The following is a 23,477-nucleotide window of genomic DNA, read 5'->3' as shown; positions in this document are numbered from 1 at the left end:
CCTGGTACGTGCAGTCATGCATCTCCTCCGATGCCAGCACTCAGACCTTATGAAATCTTGTCAAAGAAAGTACACAAAGCACTTCCACTGACATGTTTTCCCATAAAATGGGAGTGGCAACAGAGAATGCTATGCCTTTTACAAAGACCAGATGTACACCACAAAAGGAGGAGATCACCAGCAGATGGTGACCTCAAATGTCCTGTGAGTGTTTGCCAGGAATGGCAGTCCATCAAATGTACAGATCTTTATAGGTCAAAGCCAATGCCTTGAACATGGAAACACTCTGAAAGCTAGTGCAGTTGGTTAAAAAACAAAGCGCATCCCGATTGGGCCCTGCCTCAGACAGGTCACGTCCACTCAGGACTCTGGGCCAATCATTGGGCCAAAGTACTGACAGGGCCCGCCCACGCAGCCCAGCCAGGGGCAATCTGGAGACAACACTGCCAGTCTGCCCCTGACCATCGCAGGGAGAGGAGGTTGATAGAGCTGCCAAGGGGGATGAGACCAGAGGCTTGGACAGGCCACACCAGCCCTTTTCGCCCCAAGGCTGTCCTAACTGTTGTGTCCAACTGTAACTTCCCTCACTTTGCATCAGACCACTGACAGAGCTGGCAGGAGGCTGGTGAATGCACTCCCTCCCCCCTCCCTTCAGGCCTGTTGCGAAGAAGCCTCTGACACAGTGGTCCCCAACCTTTTTATCACCGGGGACCACTCACCGTGGACCACTCAACGCCTTTTACTGAGGCCCGGTGGGGGGGGGGAGTTTACTCCTCTACTCTCAACCACTGCCCTAATGCTCTCTGATCGCTATGGTAATGTTTAAACATCCCTTCAAAATAAGATACAGACACATCACAACAATGAAGTGTGTTGTAAAGGGCTGGGGGGGGGATGAAGTAAAGGGCTGGGGGGAGAAGGCGTCCTTCGGGGCCCACCTCCAATTAGTTGAAGGTCCACATGTGGTCCGTTGCCCACAGGTTGGGGATCGCTACTCTGACAGACCCTGACTGAGGGGAGGGAGGCGTTTATGAGAACAATGCAGGGGTGTCTGAGAGCATGGGCATGAGCATTCCTTTTGAGGGGGGGAGCTTTCCCCCTTTTGCCTAACCGCTGGCTGACAGAGAGGCCACAGAAAAGCCCTCACTTAAAATACTGCTCTGGCTGACCTAGCTGCTAGAGATTAGACACAGCCATGCCATGTGTATTTCTTCTTCGCAGTTCTCTGCAGATTTGAGGCCTACTGCACAGCATTGTTCTGCAGACGAAACTGGATGCTGTTGCGGAGATTCTTTTGTCTCCTGTTTCATCTGCACAACAACCCTGTGCAGTAGGCCTCAAGTCTTTCAGCTCAACAACAACCTGTGTGGGAGGCCGTAAACGTTTCTTCTCCATCACAATCCTGTCCAAAGTAGCCCTTTCTGCCTAGGGAGCTGATCTTTATACTCTGCAGATGAGCTGTACTTCCAGAAGCTCTCCAAGCCCCATCTGGAGGTTGGCTACCCATGGGTTGGAAATATTCCTGGAGGTTTGGAGGTGGGACTTCAAAATCGTACAATACCTCAGAGTCCGGCCTTCAAAGGAGCCATTTTTGCCTGCAAAGCTGATCATTATAATCTAGAGATGAGCAGCAATTTAGATATTATGGTAGAGGCTTGCAGACTGCAGTTGGGAGGGAGTGGTGCAGGCGTGTCCCTCCTGGGCTATGGGCTATGGCCAGCCCTTACCAGAAACTGTTTGTATTCTGAGGCACAGACAGACAGACCAGCATCAGTCCTGTGAGTCTGGAAAGTGCAGGAAGATCTAAATAAAGAATATTTACCGTCTGAAACTGTAAATAGTGAACAAGTAAATGGCTGGAGAGACATGGGAACTGAAGCTTGGCCTGGCAAATAAAAAAACAGTATAAAAAAACCTTATTAAGGTCAAGCGTGCTGTGCACAGAGAGATCTCCTCTTAGGGTTGCTAGTTTCTATGTGAGGCTTTCCACCCCACCTCCCTCACAGGGAGTCTGCGATAGGGAGAGGAAGGGAAGATGATTGGAAACTGCTTTGAGGCACCTGAGGCCTGCTGGGTCACTGTGGCCCATTCCCAGCATGTGGGCACATAAAATTTTATCAACAGTGAAAAAATTGAAAAGAAGGAACAGGGTGGACACCTGTGTACTGTGACTACCCCATGTGTATTAGGGCAGAGGGGCATTTCGGTGAATGTGGCCTAATTCACACAAGAAGGGAAATGAAGCAGAACTGGGAGGAATTGGTTGCCTTGTAATCTTCCCCTAAGAAGAATCTCCAGTCTGATTTTCCCTCCACATATCTGAAGACATGGCTCTGGAAAGCTCATCTGTAACCACTATGCCACAATCCCCAAAGGTCAGTCCTCTCCCATATTCAATGAATATTCCATTGACACCCATATCTTCACACCCATGCCCTCATTTGCCACCACACCACCACAACCTCCCACAGAACACACACATGACAACCCCATGCCCTTACAGACTGAACAACTCCTTCCCTTCCTCTTTCCACCGCCAAGCTCTAGTGCCCGTTGTATTCTTGGATACAACAGGCTTTGCCCCTAGTGCAGAACATATTACAGTAGTCAGTCTGGAGAATGCCAAAGCATGTATCAGTGTGGCAAAGCTAGTAGTGTCAAGGAGGGTGTATAGCACTTTCAGATTAGATGTTACTGGCATTCCTGGCCACAATGCTCAAAGCGCAACGTTCCCAGATTCTTCACATGCTCAGACAAGCACAAAACAGCCAGACTAGGCAGATCAATCCATTCTTCCACTCCTCAAACTTCCTTTCTTTTCTATTACTTTCATTTGATCCTGTGGTCAACAGCCGCTGAGTATTTATGTTTAAGCAACGAATAGAAAGCTTTCCAAGGATTTCCCCAGTTATTTTAGAATATTTCTGTATTTCTACAACAGCACCCCAAAATCTAGTGACTCTATATCAGTGGTCCCCAACCTTTTTTCGGCTGGGGACCGGCAGGGTAACTGCCCCGCCCGCGCAGCGCGCATGCGTGCTGCGCGGCCCTGATTCCCTCTCCCCCCCCTCCCGCAGTAAGAAGCTTCCCGGGCCGCAAGCTTGCAGCCTGGGAAGTTTTTTACTGCGGGGGGGGCAGGGAGAGGGAACCGCGGCCCAGCACCCTGGCCTTCGCGGCCCAGCACCCTGGCCAGGCCGCGGACCGCAGGTTGGGGACCACTGCTCTATATTAACCCATACATCTATATTGCTCCATATCCTACAGGTCTCAGCAACTGGAGAAGCAGAGTTCTTACTAAGTAAGGGGGAAATCAGCTCCTGTCTAAGTTTTAAAAATTCAGGGATACTTAAAAGTATATGGTCAATAGATTCAATGCTACTAAGGTTGCAATTGCATGTTCTCTCTGAATATTGAATATCAAGATGTCTATCTGTCAAGACAGAACGTAATAGAGCAGTAAGAAGCACCAACATAAAGGTGTGTCTATATTTAGGATTTGTTAGCTCACGAAAACATAACGGGATGCTAACTGATAGGGGAATGCCAACTGTAAAAGTTGAATAAACTCTTAATGACCTTTATAATCCAGATGAATAATCACTCAAGACATTTTCCTGTTCAGTTCAGTTACAGCTAATGCTATAGCAGGTGGCAGGTGTTCTACAGTGCATGGGAGAGGAAACTGGGGAACAATCCTGTTGATCATCATAGTTTTATCTGACATTCTAGGCTAAAACCAGAGGCTTGATAGAATCATCAGTGAGACTGCTAAAATTTCCCAGAGCATTCTGGAAACCAGATGGAAACAAATCTTCAGGGACAGACTGAATTAAGAAGTCCGTGCAAGGCAGAGAGGAACACCATTCATAGCTGCTTCTTTTTTTTGCTGTCAAGTCACAGCCGACATGGTGATTGGGGGGAGGTTCAAGGCAAGAGGCATTCAGAGGTGGTTTGCCACCACCTGCCTCGGTATTGGAACCTTGGGCTTCCTTGGTTGTCTGCCATCCGAGTATTAGCTTCCAAGATCTGGAAACAATTAGGTAGCCTGGGATGTCCAGTTCAGGGCCTGGCTATTCACAGGTGTTAGCAGCCAGAGCTATAGCCAACCAGAGTGAAAGAAGCAGAGACTATATCTAATTGCATACAGTTGATTAAATTTTGAACTCTGAACATTCTTGAATAATATGTGTATGAAAATAAAGAGCCAGCTTGGTGAAGTGGTTAAGAGCAGAGGCTTCAAATCTGGAGAGCTGGGTTTGATTTCCCTCTCTTCCACATGCAGCCAGCTCGGTGACCCTGGCCTAGTCAGTCTGGTTAGAGCTGTTTTCACAGAGCAGCTCTGTCAAAGCTCTCTCAGCCCCATCTACCTTGTAGGATGTCTGTTGTACAAGAATACGGTTTTCAAGGTGGCCAAGAAAGATACATGATACAACAAAGAGCTAGGCCAGGCCACATGGAGGCAGCTCGTGTGTCTTGCTGGATCTTGATTCCATTTTGAACAGCGGCTCCTCATTTATTATAAAAGCTTCTTGGATCAGTGTTAGAGATCTACTGTATATATCATCCCCAATATTTGGTCACTGCAGTGGATGAGACCATGTTTTCAGTCAGTCTTCCTACCATCCTATAAAATCCTAAATGTTGCCTAAGTGAGATTTAAGTCCAGTAGCATTTTAGAGACCAACAAGATTTTCAGGCTGTAAACATTTGAGAGTCAAAGCTCTATTCATCATCTATAATGTTCTCTGGTTCACCAATTCTGTTACTTGCTTGAAATGTTTATTTAGCTTCAATAGCATGCCAAGTTACGTCCAGAAGGTTTACAGTCTACATGTGGTGGGCAAAGCGGTAACGAAGCAGGGATGGGTTGAGGTGCAAGATTGCAGCAATCTACTCAGTCCAAAAAAATGTTCTTTCAGGCTAGTAATGTTGGAAGTATTTCTAGCAAGTCCTGTACCACTTTCAGAAGGTATAAAGACTTTCAAAATGGATTCCCAGAGACTCTTCTAAAGTTACGACACAAATATTACTTGTTGTATAAAAATGCATTAATTGAAACTAAATGCAACTTACCCTCTTGAAGTAGTCTGCCAGATTATCTGGAGTCCAGCTGCCCACTTCTGACCGGTAGGGAAGTTGTCGTGAGTCCATTGCTGTTCTTCTTGGCTAGCGAGCTGCAGACATAGATATGTCAATATTGCTTGAGAGCCAGATGTAGGAATCCTAAGAGGTGACCAACATAGAGGGAAAATCCAGAAAATCCAGTTCCTTGAACTCTCAGATTTTTGGCTTTGTTCAGAACTGTGCTGAAGATATGCTTAAGAAGGCAACGGCTTCCTTCATGAACGAAATGGTCTCTCTTGCTTCTGAGAAAGCTTGTCAGCTACTTAGTCAGCTTCACCACTTCCCTTTTCTGAATCTAAATGAGTAAACAAGGAAATGCTGCTGCCTATGCCTAACACTATGTCTAATGTGCCCAAGCCTGTGATAGCATGGTGAAGTTTGAAACTGAGCAGGCAGAAATTGTATGACCACTGACAAAGATTAGGTCATAACTTGATGTAAAGGCAAGCTAGCTAGCTAGGGATGCCAGCCCCCAAGTGGTTCCTGTGGATCCCAAATACCGTATTTGCCGGCGTATAAGACGACTGGGCGTATAAGACGACCCCCCAACATTTCCACTCAAAATATAGAGTTTGTTACATTACATTACAGTACTATGGGCCACTATGGGCAGCTATGTCTATCCCAACTGAAGTGCACCCGGCGTATAGGACGACCCCCCCACTTGGAGGCATGTTTTTCAGGGGGGAAAAGTAGTCTTATACGCCAGCAAATACTATAATTATAACTCAGCTGCAGACTTCAGAGATTGGTTCTCTTGGAGAAAATGGATGATTTGGAAGGTGGACTCTATGGCATTGCATCCCATTGCATCCCACTGAGGTTCCTGACCAACCCAGGGTCCAGTACAATAGTAATATTAGTATACTAGATTTAAAGCCCATTTTACTCTGAGATAAAATGGGCGCTAGCAGGGGGAAAGGCAGGGGCATGGGGAATGTCTGGGCAGGCGGCGGCCGTCGTGGGGTGTCTCCAGTGGGGTGGTGAGTGGAGGAGTCGATCCGGGTGTCGGGGCGAATGTGGGGACAGAGAGTGGGCGCCGGAGGCGGCGGGCGTCTTACCTGGAGCTGCGGCAGTGGACTGCTGGTGCTCCTGCAGTGATGGGGTGGCGGCGGTGGGTGGCTGTGGCAGCCACTCACAGCCGCCCGTCCCGGGTGCAAGGCGCCATGTTTGTTAGGGCGGCAACTGGCGGCGGGACGGCGACGGGAGCACGGGGTGGCTGGTGACGGTGGGGTGGTGCAGGGGCACGCCACGGCTGTCTGTCGCCGGAATGGAGTGTAGTGTCCGTGGGCCAGTGAGAAAGGCGTGGCGGCAGGTGGCTGCGGAGGCCGGTGGCAGGCGTGTGGCACGGCTGGGAGGCACCATGTTGTTGCTCGGCGCTGCTGGCGGTGGGACGGCGACGGGCATTGCCATTGGGCCTGCCTGGGCATTGGGGCAGGCGGGGAGCGTCACGGCCGACACGGCCAGGAGGTAATGGCGGCGGCGGGCTGCGAGACGTGGGCGAAGTGGGAGGTGGGCGGCTCGTGAGGCAGCGCGCAGCTCCCGCATCGTTAGGTGGCGTGCGAAGGTGGCCAGCGACGTCATTTCCCCCCAATGGCCATGGTCCCTGGGGGTGGGAAAGGAGCAGAGATGCCGCGTCTTCAACGCGGCGTCCCTGCTCCTTTCCGAAGATGGAGGAGTGGCGGGGCTGGAGGACTTGCAGAGTCTCTCCACTTCGCGCGGCTCCCCATTGGCGGCTTGGCCCTGGATGGACACTCGGAGGGATCAATCAGGAGCCGCTTAGCGGCTCCTGATTGGTCCCTCCGAGTTTTTATCCCGGACAGGGCCCGCCCTAACTCCTCCCCGACAGGGCTTATGGTTTTATTTAGTCCACGGCGCCCCACGCTGCGGGACGTTTAAAGATAGTTAATAAAATTAAATGCAAACCTTGCCTTTTAACAAAACTAAGAAATAATGAAAAATTAAAATCATAAAATAAAAAATGAAAAAAGAGCATCAAAAGAATGTAGCACAAGTACTTAAAGCAGCCATATATGATCAACCAAAATAACACAGAAGCAATGGAAACACATACTCCCATGCCACAAACAGCATAAGGACTCTCACAAGGATGAGTTTGGAGCCCACAATGAGATGCCATCCAAGAAGGAAAATAGCAGATCTCATCAGGGAAGAAGTTCCTCAGTGTTGGGGGCCTCTGTTGTGGCCTGGCAACCAGACTCTCAAGAATTATGAGTCTCTCTGAGGATGATTTTAAAATATAGATAGTTTCCTATGGTTTCTTATTACATCATATACAATAGTTGTCTGCTGATAAAACCCAAGCAGTATATAACACTATGCAGTGAAAGCAACTGTGGAAATTTAAACTGGTCTGGATAGATCTGAATCTAAAAGAATCTACAGACTTAAAAACAAAGGATAGAGATTTGGTTCTTTTGTCATTAAAAATATTGGAACTGATTTCTTTAATAAGGAAATTAAAGTGTTAGAAAACCAACCCAATAATTCTGTTGTCAAAAATAGTCTGTCTCCTGAATTTAGATGGGGGAATTAGTGAATTCTTGGAGACGGAGTGAGATGAGTAACAACAGGAAACTACACCTGTGTGTACCAGGGACTTTCTCTTATAGAAAACTCACAGAGACCTAATTAAAAATGGATCAAAATGATCTTTATTGAAAACAAATCTAAAACACACTTTCACACAGTTTAAACTAAACACACTCACAGATTCCACAGCTGCTTGAAATGCCTGTTTCTGTGTGGGGAGGGACTTCTAGGAGTAGCATTTGGGGAGAGCAGTCCTGCTGTTGAAATGGGGAATCACAAGAGTCACACTCCATGAAAATACTGTTGTTGGGTCCATCTAATTGTCTATTGCATTACAAAAATGGAAGGCACTGGAAAAGGGAGCAAGTCCAGCCATCTCTTCTTCATATCAGAATTTGACCAGGAGAATGCTGCTATTGCTTCTTTTTGGAGACAGAGCGTTTCCAGCCAGGGCTGAGATAAATTTTGTCTTCCCTAGTACATGTGAAACTATAAGCATCTCTATCTGCAGAAAGACCTGTCCTGTCCTGAGACTTAAAAAGAAAAAAAACTGTTGTTTCTATTGCATTGTACCATTGGATGGAACGTAAGCCATCTTGGGCTCTGCTTGACTGGAGAAAAGTAGAAGCATTTTCAAATAAATAAATAAAATATGCTTAGCTTGAAGCTTCAAGAAATTAGGATGGGAAGGAGCAGGGTTAATACTGCATGCACCAAATGTTTTATTTTTGTTTCAAAAAACAGACTTCCCGTTCTTGAGTTATGGATATTTGACTGTTGTATCTTTCACAGCTGCTGTGCTTTGTAATAATAAAGACATCCAAGATCTCCCAGATTCTATATTTGCAATTCTATCCCATATCCTTATCCATTGTTGTTCCTCTATATATTTCTGAAACAGCCTAGGGGGTGGGACATGTCTGGCTGTCCAAGTTGGAATAGGGTCAATCAGGGTGCAGCCAGCTTTGTCCTGATTGGCTCTGTCCCTGGAGTTCCTGCCCTCCTTCCCTGGATTCTAGCCTCTTTGCTTTCAGACGCCTCAGTGCCTGGAGCCAGTAGCAGGTAAGGGGAGAGGGCCCTGGGCAAAGGGTTGTGGTGGAAGGCTTGCTAACGAGGGCCTCCCGGCCTGCTGACTGCCTGCTAAGGAGCTCTGTCAACTCTGCTAACGAGCGGCCCAGCCCCCGCCCGCCCCACTTGATCTGGCTGTGAGCTGCGGCCCAAAGCCACTTTAAGCTGCCTGGCCAGGAGCCAGAGGAGGGGACCCTTTCAAGGCCCATTCTTAGGAACGGGCTTTGAAGCTAGTAGAAAGATAATTTGATCTTTTATCATCATCACTGATCTATCACATTCATGTGGTGCATATATCTCCTCAGCTGCCTATATCTACGTGTATGAGTGTGGTACATATTTGTTTTGTTTTTTTGTACTTTAGGACTTTGTATTTATTCTTAACCAGTCTTTAACTAGGGATGACCTAGAGTTATAGCTCAGCTTCAGACTAAAAAGATCAGTTCCTCTGTATAAAAAGGCTGCTTTGGAGGGTGGGCTCCATAGCATAATACTCCACTGCGGTCCTTTCCTGCTCCAAATCCCACCCACTCCCAGCTCTACCACCAAATTCCCCAGGTATTTCTCAACCCAGAATTGGCAACTTTAGATCAGGCAGGTTGCCTATAATGGGTGAGTGGGGGGGATTATTGATCCTCTGGACATTATTTAAACTAGAATCATAAAGTTGGGCCATACATCATACATCATCTAGTTGAATCCCCTGCTCAATGTAGGATCATCCTAAAGCATCCATGATAAGTATCTGTCCAGCTGGTGCTTAAAGTGAGAGGGAGCTCACTATCTCCTTTGGCACCTGATTCCACTGCTGAACTACTCTGACTATTTTTTAAAAGCCCTAATATTTTAGAAGAAGAAGAAGAAGAGTTGGTTCTTATATGCCACTTTTCCCTACCCGAAGGAGGCTCAAAGCGGCTTACAGTCGCCTTCCCATTCCTCCCCCCACAACAGACACCCTGTGGGGTGGATGAGGCTGAGAGAGCCCTGATATCACTGCTCGGTTAGAACAGTTTTATCTGTGCCGTGGCGAGCCCAAGGTCATCCAGCTGGCTGCATGTGGGGGAGCGCAGAATCGAACCCGGCATGCCAGATTAGAAGTCCGCACTCCTAACCACTACACCAAACTGGCTTTAGCCAGTATCATTATAGACAGAGTTTATACCCATTATAGCAAGTACTATCCTCTTCTGTCAACAGGAACCACTCCCTGCCCTCCTCCAAATGACATCTTTTCAATACTTAAAGAGAACAATCATGTCCTCTCTCAACTCCCTTGTCTCCAGGCTGAATATTCCCAAGTCCCTCAGTCTTTCCTCATAGAGTCCCCAGACCCTGGATCATCATCATCACTCTCCTCTGCACTCTTTTGATTTTGTCCACATCCTTTTTGAAGATTTCCCCTAGCCTCTGCAGCTCCTTCAACCTGCTGGCCTGTGTCTTTTTTATATAAGGCAGGCAGCAAGATAGCATCTTATGGAAGCAGGAAACTGTGGCCATTGCCTCTATCCCCTATAAACTGTCCTGCTTACCAACAGGTTATATACAAGCTAAGCTTTTATGTTGTAGCAGTCACAGCCCATGAGAATGAAATAGCTCCTGCCAAAGTAGTAAAAGGTAAAGGTAAAGGTATCCCCTGTGCAAGCACCGAGTCATGTCTGCCCCTTGGGGTGACTCCCTCTAGCGTTTTCATGCAAGGCAAGAGGTGGTTTACCATTGCTGTCTCTGCATAGTGATCCTGGACTTTCTTGGTAGCCTCCCATTCAAATACTAACCAGGGCTTACTCTGCTAAATTTGTAATGAAATTAAGATCTAATTAAGATCTAATGGCATTGAACTGGTCTACGCAAACCAAGTCAGGGCTAATACCGAAGCAGGATAGGCTTCCATAGCTAGTACAAAGATGTGGAAAATGGGAACACTGTGCTCAGAAATGTCATTCAGGACAACCCAGTTGGTGGACTTCTTATGATTCGACACAGTGCATTATACTCCCAGTTATCATTTGAGAATAACAGTTAATATAAAGCAATGAAAGCAAAAGTTGTAGTATTTGTTCTGTTTTGCTCCAAACCAGGCTGCCCTCTTCATTTATAAGGGAATAAACATCCCATTCAACTGAACAGAGAAAACCCATAGAAAGGAAAAGAAAAATTCCAATACTATCTTATGTAAGACAGACATTGTTCTGTAGCTTGCAACATAAAATATCCAGAGCTTTCCCAAACATTTATAACGTTTAAAAAAAAAAAATTAGACTTAATTGAGTTTAATAAATCGCAAGTGACTTTTTAGTGTTTCCAAAGGAACTGTAGAAAATTCCATGTTTCACCACAAGGTGGCACATTAAGTCTAATCTTGGCAAATATATTTACAATTCGTTCCCTGACATGGAGGAGATGATTATTATTAAATCTGGCGAAAGCAGTAGATTGACATTCAAAGACAAATGCAGAGCACAAAAATTGCAGTGCTGAGGGTAGACAGACTTTCAGAGAATGGAGTGGGAATGGCAGGCATGAAAGGGTACAGATGTGACTACAGCATACCTTTAAAGATTTGGAGCCCTAAACTCAAGCCACTCACTGAATGCAGCCAATTATATACCACCAAATTAAGAAGAAGAAGAGTTGGTTCTTATAGGCCACTTTTCTCTACCCGAAAGAGGCTCAAAGCGGCTTACAGTCGCCTTCCCTTTCCACTCAGGTGAGGCTGAGAGAACCCTAATATTTCTGCTGTGTCAGAGCAGCTTTATCAGTGCCATGGCGAGCCCAATGTTACCCAGCTGGCTGCATGTGGGGAAGCAGAAAATCTAATCAGATTAGAAGTCGGCGCTCCTAACCACTACACCAAGCTGGCTCTTACTAAATACTAGATTTCTAAATACAAGACTAGGCTAAATACTAGAGCCAGCTTGGTGTAGTAGTTAAGAGTAGCAGGCCCTAATCTGGAGAACTGGGTTTGATTCCCTATCCCTCTTCCACATGTTGCCAGCTGGGGGACTTTGGGATAGTCACAGTTCTTTCAGAGCTCTCTCAGCTTCATCTAACTCACATGATGTTTATTGTGGGGAGAGGAAGGGGAGGTAGTTGTAAGCTGCTTTGAGACTCCTTTGGGTACTAAAGGGACATGGGGAGGTTACAAATAAACTTGCTCTTCATTAGTTTGGTGGTATATAATGTGTTGGTGAACAACTACAACATGACAGCCACAAGAGTTAGGACTTTAGCCTACAACCATAAACATATTTAAAAGGAAATAGTCAGTTGAAATTGTTGATGATTAGTTGCTGGTACACATTGCTATAGCTAATGCCAACAATTCTAACCACAATTGATAGCAAAGCACTCTGGGCTTCATTCCAAGTATAATTAATGTCAGTAATGGTCATCTGTGCAGATGAAGCTCTTCATATACACACATTTACAGCACCATAATCAGAAAAAGATCTTTGCAACCCCAAAATCACAAGGGATCTGAAAAAAGAAAGTCCAATAAAACTGAAAGAATGGTAAGAACAACTATTACAAAATGGTCTGTTTTTCTGTCAATGACAAGTTTAACGCAAATGTATATCTTTAAATCCACTAGGTGGTACTGAAATGTCAACAGAACACATGGAATTCCTGAAATGCAGTGCTCCAGCTATGATTTCTCTTTAGGTCCCTGACATCAGGTCTACTTATTTTAAAATTGTTTTGTTTTGTTTTGTTTTTTTGGTAAATGCTGGGCGATTTTGAGGAAGGGCAGTGTTTGGAGAGGGCAAAGTTTGGGGAGGATGATATGTTACTTCTGGGTGATGCTCTAGGCTGCCTTCATAGTCTCTATGGTTTTTACCATAAAGAATATGAGAAATGCCTAGGCTGAAGGTCATTCCCCCACTACTCCTCAGTTCTTGGGAGCCGAAAACGGGCTGTGGACAGGTAATTCCCTGTCCCAGGCTGGTAAATGGAAGGCTTACTGAACCAGCTCAGCCAATCAGCATTAGACACATTTCACTACCACAAAGACAATCTAATTTAAATGGTTAACATTTTGGCAGATAATATAAAAAAAGCTCTGCAGGTAAAAGTTAGGTAACATTAGGAGAGACAATCTACAACTTCAGAAGAATGTAAAGAATTTCAAACATGTTGATTCCCTATCGGTCCTTGCTTGTTGGATATGTCTCTGTGCAGTATCTCCTGATTTTAACAGGAATTCTCTTCAGCACAGTTATTGAGATAGATAAGAACAATGACCACTCACCTTTTGATCTCACTAACCTGTCCCTAGAGGGTAATTTCCTTTTCCTGAGTCTTTTCTCTTTCTTCTCCATTCCTCAAGCCTGCAACATGGTGGGTACAAAGATGCCTTCAGCATCTCTCCCCAGCCAGCTATTGAGATTAGAATAGGAATCTTTTCTTTACCTCTTTACGTGTAGAATTAAGTCCACATACATAATTTCTATATTAGTTACAACATTGGAGAATGTGCTTTTCTTTATTGTTTTCTGACCACATACACTCAGCAGCATGCTGTGCTTATCAGCCAAACTAGATACTCTACTAACTTTCAGGATATAAAGACTTTACCACAAGTCTACCAAAATTTAAAACCTCCATTGCCAGCACACCATATTGGTGAAAACATGCCCACTTGATAGATAAGTCATCGGTTATTAAAAAGTAAAGTATTAGACACATACACTAATGAGTTTAGAGGGTCTAAAACCAACCTTATAACTTTCGAGAACTGTCTTCTGTCACCTGTTCTACATATAATCTCATAAGTGGGGGACCTGTACTGACTTACAGGCAATGTCTCATTTTCTCCTCTTTCACTATTTCCTCTTGTCCTTCTCTGAAAAACCCCATAGGTTCTTCCCCTTCCCTCATGCACTGACAAAACTTTTATGTGCCACCCATCTATGGATAGAACAGTCTACCCTGATCTTAGATCTCATAAGCTAAGCAGTACTGACCCTGGTTAGTATTTGAAGGGGAGACTAACAAGGAAGTCCAGGTTTGCTACACAGTTGCTGACAATGACAAACCACCTCTTGAAACCTCCATGGGGTCACTTATTGTTATTATTGTTGTTGTTGTTGTTATTATTATTATTATTATTATTATTATTACTACTATTTTTATTTATTTCCCGCCACTCCCAAATGGCTCGTGGCGGGTTACACTTAAAACCCCATTAAAAGACTTTAAAATGTCACAGCATGGTGGCACAATAATAAGATCCCCTTCCTACCCCCCTTCCTAAAAAAAAGGGGAGGTGGAGGAGAAGGAGATCAACGGTGTTCAAGAAGAAGCCCAGGGGAGAGCAGTCGATGTACCACAGCAGCCCCAGCCTCAGCCATAGACCTGGCCGAAGAGCTCCGTCTTGCAGGCCCTGCGGAATGTTGAAAGGTCCCACAGGGCCCGCAGCTCTCCCGGGAGCTCATTCCACCAGGTGGGGGCCAGGACCGAAAAGGCCCTGGCCTTGGTCGAGGCTAGGCGTGCTTCCCTAGGGCCGGGAACGACCAGAAGATTCTCACTCGCAGAGCGCAGAGCCCTGCGGGGGGCATAGGGCGGTAGGCGGTCCCTCAAGTATGTGGGTCCCAGCCCGCGTAAAGCCTTAAAGATTAGAACCAGAACCTTGAACCGGATCTGGACGGCAATTGGTAACCAGTGCAGCTGCCTCAGCACAGGCTGGATGTGGGCACTCCAAGGTGTGCCGGTGAGGACCCTAGCAGCTGCATTTTGTACTAGCTGGAGTTTCTGGATCAGAGACAAGGGTAGGCCCGTGTAGAGCGAGTTACAGAAATTTAATCTGGAGGTGACCGTTGCATGGATCACAGTGGCCAGGTCTTCGGGGGACAGGTAGGGCGCTAGTAGCCGAGCTTGGCGAAGATGGAAAAATGCCTGCCGGCTACTTTCCTGACCACCATCATCTTTAGTATCACCATCATCTTTAAGTATGTTTGTTACTAACTTGCTTAGTTTATACTCCACCTTTTCCCATAACAGAGCTGACATCACTCTCTATTTTATCCTCAAAACAACCTGAGGTAGGTTAGGATGGGTGTGGTACTTCTGGTACTCCCTAGCTTTCTCCATGATCCAACATACGCTGGATCATGGAGAAAGCTAGGGAGTACCAGAAGAACGTCTACTTCTGCTTCATTGACTATGCTAAAGCCTTTGATTGTGTGGAGCACAACAAATTGTGGCAAGTTCTTAAAGAGATGGGAATACCAGAGCATCTTATTTGTCTCTTGAGAAATTTATATGTAGGTCAAGAAGCAACAGTGAGAACTGAACATGGAATCACTGACTGGTTCAAAATTGAGAAAGGAGTTCGGCAAGGCTGTATACTGTCGCCTTGCCTCTTTAACTTGTATGCAGAGCACATCATGAGAAATGCGGGATTAGAGGAGTCACAAATTGGGATCAAGATTGCAGGGAGAAATATCAACAACCTCAGATATGCAGATGATACCACTCTAATGGCAGAAAGTGAAGAGGAACTAAAGAGCCTGTTTATGCGGGTGAAGGAGGAGAGTGCAAAATTTGGCTTGAAACTCAACATCAAGAAAACAAAGATCATGGCATCCGGCCCTCTCAATTCCTGGCAAATAGATGGGGAAGAAATGGAGATAGTGACAGATTTTATTTTCCTGGGCTCCAAGATCACTGCAGATGGGGACTACAGCAAGAAATTAAAAGACGCTTGCTCCTGGGGAGGAAAGCTATGGCAAATCTAGACAGCATCCTAAAAAGCAGAGACATCACCCTGCCAACAAAAGTGCGTTTAGTCAAGGCTATGGTATTCCCAGTTGCAATATATGGCTGCGAAAGTTGGACCATAAGGAAGGCCGAGCGTCAAAGAATTGAGGCTTTTGAACTCTGGTGCTGGAGAAGACTCTTGCGAGTCACTTGGACTGCAAGGCGAACAAACCGGTCAGTCCTAGAGGAGATCAACCCTGACTGCTCTTTAGAAGGCCAGATCCTGAAAATGAAACTCAAATACTTTGGCCACCTCATGAGAAGGAAGGACTCCCTGGAGAAGAGCCTAATGCTGGGAGCGATCGAGGGCAAAAGAAGAAGGGGACGACAGAGAATGAGGTGGCTGGATGGAGTCACTGAAGCAGTAGGTGCAAACTTAAATGGACTCCGGGGAATGGTAGAAGACAGGAAGGCCTGGAGGATCATTGTCCATGGGGTCACGATGGGTCGGACACGACTTCGCACATAACAACAACAACAAGGATGGGTGTGATTGGTCCAAAGCCACCCAGTAAGCTTCCATGGCACAGTAATGATTTGAACCCGCGTCTCCCAGATCCTATACTACACTGAATTTCTCAGGCCATTGGATAGTGGTAACTTGCCAGACCTGGCTCTAATGAGTCCTCCCTTAAAGTCCAAAACAACCCTGGAGAAAACCCTGTATTTATTTTCAGAAACTAAGGCCTGAAGGCTGGCAGTTCTGTTGTTGTTGCTTAGCAATTACCACAATGGCCACTGAGAGGGTATTTGTTTCTTAAAACTACAGACAATACTTCTCTTATTGAGGAGATTGATGATGGAACCTTGGTGTAATATCCCAAGACAGTCCACCAATGAACCTACATGAGAAGGTATTTTATTTGGTCAGTAAAGCAGAACAGCACATATGTGCAATAACTGTTTGGACAGATGGGTGCTCTCTTTCAGTATAGTTCAAAGCTGAGTTACTGCCTTCTACACTGAAATCAATAGCATAGGAAGGGTACAGTTCTGCTTTCAAATTGTATTAGTTTATTCACAGATTACCCAGTTGCTTCTGTTGATTAATTGGGGATGGTATATTTTGGTCAGGCGGCTTGAAATAATGACATATTTATTGGGTAAATTAGGGTTTCTCAACCAGGGTCAAGTCTGCACAGGGCTTCTTATCCACTCCCAATCTGAATAAATCCCTCCCATCTACAATGAATTCGATTTCCATTTTGTCTTTGGGCACTTTAAATTTTCCCTCTGCAAGATTCATGATTGATCCACGGTGACCCAACCTTTCCCTTGCGATATCCAGGAGTGAATATAAGGTTCAATATCTGGAAAAACACAACCACTATAAGTGTAGGTTTCGCCTTTTTTTGCAAATTAACTTACTGTTCCATGCCTCATAGCAAAGCAGTCTTCCATGACTGGCCAGGGCATCAGTTCAAAGACTTCCTAGTTCCTGGTTGCAAGGCTTCTCTCCCTGTTTTAAAATGACTGCACTTCAGAATCCCACACTTCTCTCAGCAGAGATTTGCCTCATTCTCTGAGAGGCTGCTGCTGGCTCAGGAGTCAAAAGAGAAGAAATAAAGCACTAGTACCAGCTGGAGTGACCTGACACCTCCCAACCCGCCAGTTCAGGAAAGGTAGTTCAGCTTCATGATTACCGCTCTCCTCCCCAGTCTGACCTTTCCCAATCAAGTGTAGAAGGCTTTTTGTTTAAATTGGGGGGGGGGGGGGAGGAAGGAGAAAGACCCAGGTTCAAGTTGATCTGAATTCAGCAGGATTCACAGTGGGGGAAAAAGTAAGTGCAGAATCAGCCGAGGATTCCCTGGGAGCTCCAGAGGGGGTCCATGGCCTTTCCCCTCCTACCTTAATGGACTCGGCCTCAAGATACAGAGCTGGCTGTCTCTGCCCAGAGGGCATGGTGGGTAGGCCATGGGTATACAAATCAAAGGGGGGAGAATTGGTTGTGTTGTGGTATGGGGGATCTGGGCTATCTTCTCAGCTCCTGCTATTCTTTTAAGCCAACATGAGTAGAGCTGCCGTAATAGTAGTAAAGAGATGTGGGGGAATGAAAAGAGGGTGAAAGATGTGAGTGATGTCACTTCTGGTGACATCTCGCCTCCAGGGGGCATGACAGGCAGGTGTGGCCAGCTGACATCACTTCTGGTGATCCTTGAAGCTTCAACATTTATTTCAGGGGCTCCTCCACAGTCAAAAGATTGAAAAAGGCTTGGTTAAATCAATATATTTAGAATTATTTTTGTTTTATTGTGTTATTTTAAATGGTTATGAATCAGAAGATATTAGACTGCAATTCTCATTATGAATAAAGCTTATATTAAATAAATATATTTTATTAAAATATAAACATTATGTTCTGTGGTCTATACCAGTGGTCTACAACCTTTTTAAGGCTGCGGACTGGTGTGGGCGGGGGTGATCTGGTGGCCGCGCATACGTGGCCGCAAACACACATGCATGGCCATTTCGTGCATGCACGGCAGGTCCGCACGTGCGCATTTGCACCATGCGCAGCCGCAAGCGCGCATGTGCTGCAATTTTGCACGTGTGCGTATGTGCGAAACTGCTGTGCATGCACATTTGCGCTGGCAGCGGCGCTTCCCTCTCCCCCCTCCCGCAAAAAGAACCTTGCCAGGCCGCAAGCCAATCGGCTGCTTTGGTGGCCGATTTGCTTGCGGCCTGGATAGTTTCTCACTGCGGGGGGCAGGGAGAGGGAGGTGCGGCCTGGTGCCTGGGCCTTTGCGGCCCGGTGGTTGGGGACCACTGGTCTATACTACTGTGTATAGCTTCTTTAAACTAGGATCCTACTAAACAAATTTTGTATCGTTCAGTGTATCATGCTAATAATTATGCTTTGCTTCAGTTCTGCTTTTAGACTTTTTTTATTCTACTGCTTTAAATCGTATTGCATTGTTCATTGAATGTAGCATCCTACCAATTGTATTGACTGTGTAATCTGCCTTCTTTCCAAGTGAGAAAGGCACACTATAAATATATAAATTATGTAAATAAAATAGACCAAGACTATAGCTCAATGTGTATTATTCTGGTAACACAGAAATTTATGTTAATTATCAATGAATGTTCCAATTCTTTATTTATTTGACAGGCTTACTACCATGGCATTGATGAAAATAAGAAAGGTGGCTGCAGTCTGGAAAATGCCTTATACAAGCAATGATCAAATACGTGCTTAGACTGGCAAAGGACTTATATCTAGAAAGGGGGGGGGGGGGCATTCCAGCTCTGCTGTTCTATTTCCAGGATAGAAATCCTCAGTCCTCTCGCCATGAACTCAGTGTGGGCAGAACCAGCATGTGCCCTAGTATTTCAGCAATAACATCCCAGCCACAACCACAGCTAACATTTGAGCTTTATCAGTTCCATGGAACCATTTGACATAAATCTTCAATCCCCCCAGAATATGAATTTCAGATAACTTTGTCTGAGTAACATTACTTCCCGCTTTGGCAACAGTGCCATTTTCTGCCAGTAGCTGGCTTCCATATATTTTGTCTGTTCCCTAAAGCTTTACAATTATCCATATGCTGCCTACACTCGGAGCCTAACCACATCATTAGGCGGTAATGGCTGTAAATGAAACTGCAGAATTTACTGCCTATGGCCTTTTAGACATTAAAGCTTTAATATCAGCTCTTATTTTAAGCATGCTCATTGATTTCCACAGCTCCCTAGGAGAGCAAACAGAATAGTGGAAAAGCATGGCAGTTAGTTAAGGACGAGAAGGAAACCCTTTCCCAGAATGAAGGCAGATTTTAGGGCTGGTTAATGTAGTAGTAGATACATTTATTTGTATATAGCCATAGGCCTTTACAAAATATAAAATACATTTTACAAAACACATTTTACAAAATACATTTTACAAACAGTAAAATAGAATAAAAGGAGCTGTATACAAATATAAAATTTAAGACATGACTACAGAGTGCAAGAGTATTAAGAGGCTGCCTCAGCAGTTGTAACGTTGGCCCTTATTTTCCTTGCAGCCAAAGCAAATAGAGTGGTTTTATATGTTACATTATCAACCTAGTCAGATAAAAGATAGATTGTCTTTTCAGCAACAGAGGGAAGATTAGAGCCCCGTAAGATCTCATTGAGGAATTTGGCCCTGGGTTGAGCATAAAGTTAGCAGTCTAAGATGTAGTGGGATAAATACTCCAGAGCTTGTACACCACAAATACAAAACCACTGTTTTTTTGGTGTACAGCTAAAACGGCCCACCAATACCTCTGTGGGCATTGATTCAAATCTAATGTAAAATCTGCTCTGAGATTATGGTTGGTGTTCTTAATTAGATAAGAGGATCTACGGTGGTCATATTTAAACTGCTTGAACCATGTTGCTGACTTAATTTTCAAAATTTGCATTCTGTCTAACTGGGCATCGCTTTTGAAGATCCAGTCTCTAAGGTGAGATTGCAGTCCTTCAACTTATCCATCAGAACATCATGGGAAACCTTGTCAAAAGCTTTACTAAAAGCTTTACGACATCAACCGAATTTCCCCGATCCAGCAAACCTGTTACTTGGTTAAAAAACGAAACCAGGTTGGTCTGGCAGGACCTGTTGGAGACAAATCCATGCTGACGTCCTTGGATCACCAAATTGTCCTCCAGATGTTTGCAGATTGCTCCCTTTAATATCTGCTCCATTATCTTCCCCACAACAGAGGTCAGACTCACTGGTCTGTAGTTTCCCGGGTCATCCTTCCTCCCTTTTTTGAAGATCGGAATAACGTTTGCTCTCTTCCAGTCCTCCGGGACATCTCCAGTCCTTAAAGAGGTTCCGAAGATGATGGACAAGGGCTGTGCACATTGGGACTCTATCTGTTTCAGGGCTCAATTTAAAGTGCGGGTTTTAATCTAGAAAGCCCTTCATGACATGGAATCCACACATCTGTAGACAACACACATCTTCCAGTTGCCATTTAGGTCCATCTTGACAACTTTTTCAGTCGCCAATCAGGGAGGTGTGTACACAATCTGCCAATTCCATTGCCACTGTGGAACAGTTTTCTATTGAAAGAATGGAATACCCCATCTCAATCTGTGCTCAGGAAGGGCTGCAGAACAGCTTTGTTCAAGAGAGGCTTTGAGAACCCTTGAATGCTTCCTTGTCGTTCAGATTGCTGTTATTGAATGTTTCTATTGACTTTATCTTGCCATTGTTTTATTGCTCTCTGCTTCACTTTTAAATTCTGCAGTGCTTTAGATTTTTCTGAGAAAGCTACTGGATAACCATTTTGGTAAATAAATACCTAAACTTGCAGAGCAGTGATAGCCACATATGGCAACTATGATTGCCAACTTCAGGCAATCAGGGGAATCTGTGGATATTTTTTGTGGGGAGCCTGAGGACAGCAGAGTAGAATGCCATGGATTTCACCTTCCAAAGCAGACATTTCCTCTAAGGCTGGAGAACAGCTGTAATTGTGAGAGAACAGGACTCATCTGCAGGTGGTAACCTAATTGCCTCCATGCATTATTATATGTGTTTCTGGACAGGTTATTGCTAGCCCAAATTAGATGGCTATTCCTTTATGGAATCAGCTTTTTGTTTGAGTATCCATATGATTTGGTTTCTGGGCAATAGCCATGCTGCTAGGAGAACTAATTATCCCGCAACTATTATTATTATTATTATTATTATTATTATTATTATTATTATTATTATTATTATTATTATTATTATTATCCACCCCTCTCTGCAAGGCTTGGGGCAGTTTGCAACATAATTAAAACACTCATAAACAGATTTTTAAACATCCTACAGTTAAAACTCCCAACCCAAGCCACCTCCCTAGATAAGCAGAAATTGCTAATGGGAAGCAACACTACTTACGTATTTATTACAATTTTAAAGTATAGATTTTCTTAAGGCAGCTTCCTATTTTAGGATACGTTTAAAGATGCATTAAACAGCCTTCTAATATCGTCTTTTACTTTTATGGTGGTACATTCAATCATCTAAGGCCCTTCTAAAAGCTAGATCAGTCTCCGTGCCAGTTCTGTGAAGAGAGAACACTGCCTACACATGAAACTCTAATTTATTATTATTAATAATTAATTAAATGTATATTAATTTAATTAAATGTATAATTTAAAATGATCCTGCAAACACCATTGTTCTTTCAACGCCTGACACAAAAGTGCAGCAATCGGGCAAATTGTGAGAACCTGTGCTCACTTTTATAACCAGATGATAGTGGGGAACTAGGAGTAGTTGCCAGCATCCTCTGGAAAGTTCCCAAGAAGATCCTTGATTGGACTTGGGAGACCACCTGATGTCAAAGGGTAGAAAGCTATAATAAGGGTATAGGACCAAGAGAGTTGTACTAAAACTATGCTAGTATGCTTAAACATGTTTTACCACATGATGGACTGCATCATATAGAATATTTATGCTACTGCTTAGATTTTATGCTGCAAGAGAGTTGCTATTATTACTATTACTATTACTATTATTAAATTTATTACCCGCCACTCCCAAATGGCTCATGGCAGGTTATATCAATCTGAATAACCCCCCCCCCCATAAAACCCCATTAAGACCCCAGACATAGAACATCACAATCCAATAATCTGTAACTGCTCCTGTGGAGCGGTAATAATAAAGCCCTAAGGGGTAGGTGGAAGGAGAAAGGGGCAGGCCGAGTAAATGATAAAAACTCGGAGGAGTCAATCAGGAGCCGTTTGCGGCTGCTGATTGGCTCCTCCGAATGTCACTCTGGGGCCAAGTGGCCAATGGGGAGCTGCGCATAGCGCAGCTTCCCATTGGCCACTTGGCCCGCCCTGGACTGGCCACTTAGAGGGTTCACCGGCAGGAAAGGAGCTCCTTTCCCAGGGACCTTGGCCAGGGAGGGGGGTGCCAGGAAAGGAGCAGGGCAGCCACGTTGAAGACGCAGCGGCCCTGCTCCTTTCCTGCCACCGAGTAAGCCACCTTGCCCGGCATCACAGTATTCAAATGATGAATGAAAAAACTTTCCCGTTGTTGAAGGCGGATGATAATGTTATCCTTGGCATATAGTGAAGGATGAAGTTGTTCCAGTCCTAAGAATATGAATTCTTCTAAGCTATGATTATGTTCCAACCAATGTGAGACAAGAGGAGCATCTTTAATCTTATTTCTTAGTCAGGTCCTATGTTCTGATATACGAATTTTAAGAGGTCTAGATGACATTCCCACATAGCAAAGTTTGTATTTGCATATGATCATATATACTATATTACTGAACTCACAATGAATACATTGTTTAACATGTACTTTAAAGCCATTGGAATGTTGATACTCTTTAATTTCCAACATATATTTACACACCATACATTTACCACAATGATGATTGCCCAATGGTAAAGTATTAATAGGGCATTCTATGGGCCTGATAATATCCTGAATATTTCTGCCTCAACGCTACGCTATAAGTGGTTTTTCCTTGCAGCCCTCAATATGGTCAACCATATGCCAGTGTTTGTGTATAATTTTTTGCAGTTCACAAGAATAATCTGAGAACTCAAAAGATGAGGTTAACCTGTTGGATTTCGGCCTGAGTTTGTATTGTAACAGAGCCTCATGGTCTGTTCTATCAGCGTGGTTTATTGCTGCATTAATAGTCCACAATGGGTAGCCTCTGGCAGTCAGATCACTACTTAAAGCGATACATGCCTTTTGATATCTAGTAGCATCTGTTCTTTTTTTTTTTTTTTGGTGTGCAAAAATTGCCCAATAGTTAATTGGTTTTGAGGTGCCACGGATGAAAGGATTGAAAATGCAATAAGGTATTTATATCCGTGTCTTTGTGAAATGAAGAGACAGTTAACTGATCTTTTTCAATGTGCACCAATTTGTCTAAAAAGGGTATTTGTGTAGTACTGGTCTGTATGCTAAATTGAATGGTGGGGTGTATGGTATTCACAAATTGGGATCAAGATTGCAGGGAGAAATATCAACAACCTCA

General features: G+C 44.5%; 1 protein-coding gene across 1 annotated transcript in view; it reads right to left on the bottom strand.

Moving 5' to 3' along the window:
• Window positions 1-5,400, bottom strand: part of LCP2 (lymphocyte cytosolic protein 2) — a 55,445-nt gene extending 50,045 nt beyond the window's left edge. Inside the window, exon 1 of the mRNA XM_077324262.1 lies at window positions 5,074-5,400. Within this exon, the coding sequence (XP_077180377.1) occupies window positions 5,074-5,151 (78 nt within the window). The 5' untranslated portion in view covers window positions 5,152-5,400. The remainder of the gene's footprint in view (window positions 1-5,073) is intronic.
• Window positions 5,401-23,477: the final 18,077 nt, after the last annotated feature.

Source organism: Paroedura picta, chromosome 3, assembly GCF_049243985.1.
Source record: "Paroedura picta isolate Pp20150507F chromosome 3, Ppicta_v3.0, whole genome shotgun sequence".
Taxonomy (NCBI): domain Eukaryota; kingdom Metazoa; phylum Chordata; class Lepidosauria; order Squamata; family Gekkonidae; genus Paroedura; species Paroedura picta.
The sequence above is the reverse complement of the archived record's forward strand: the minus strand, read 5'-3'. Positions and strand labels throughout refer to the sequence as shown.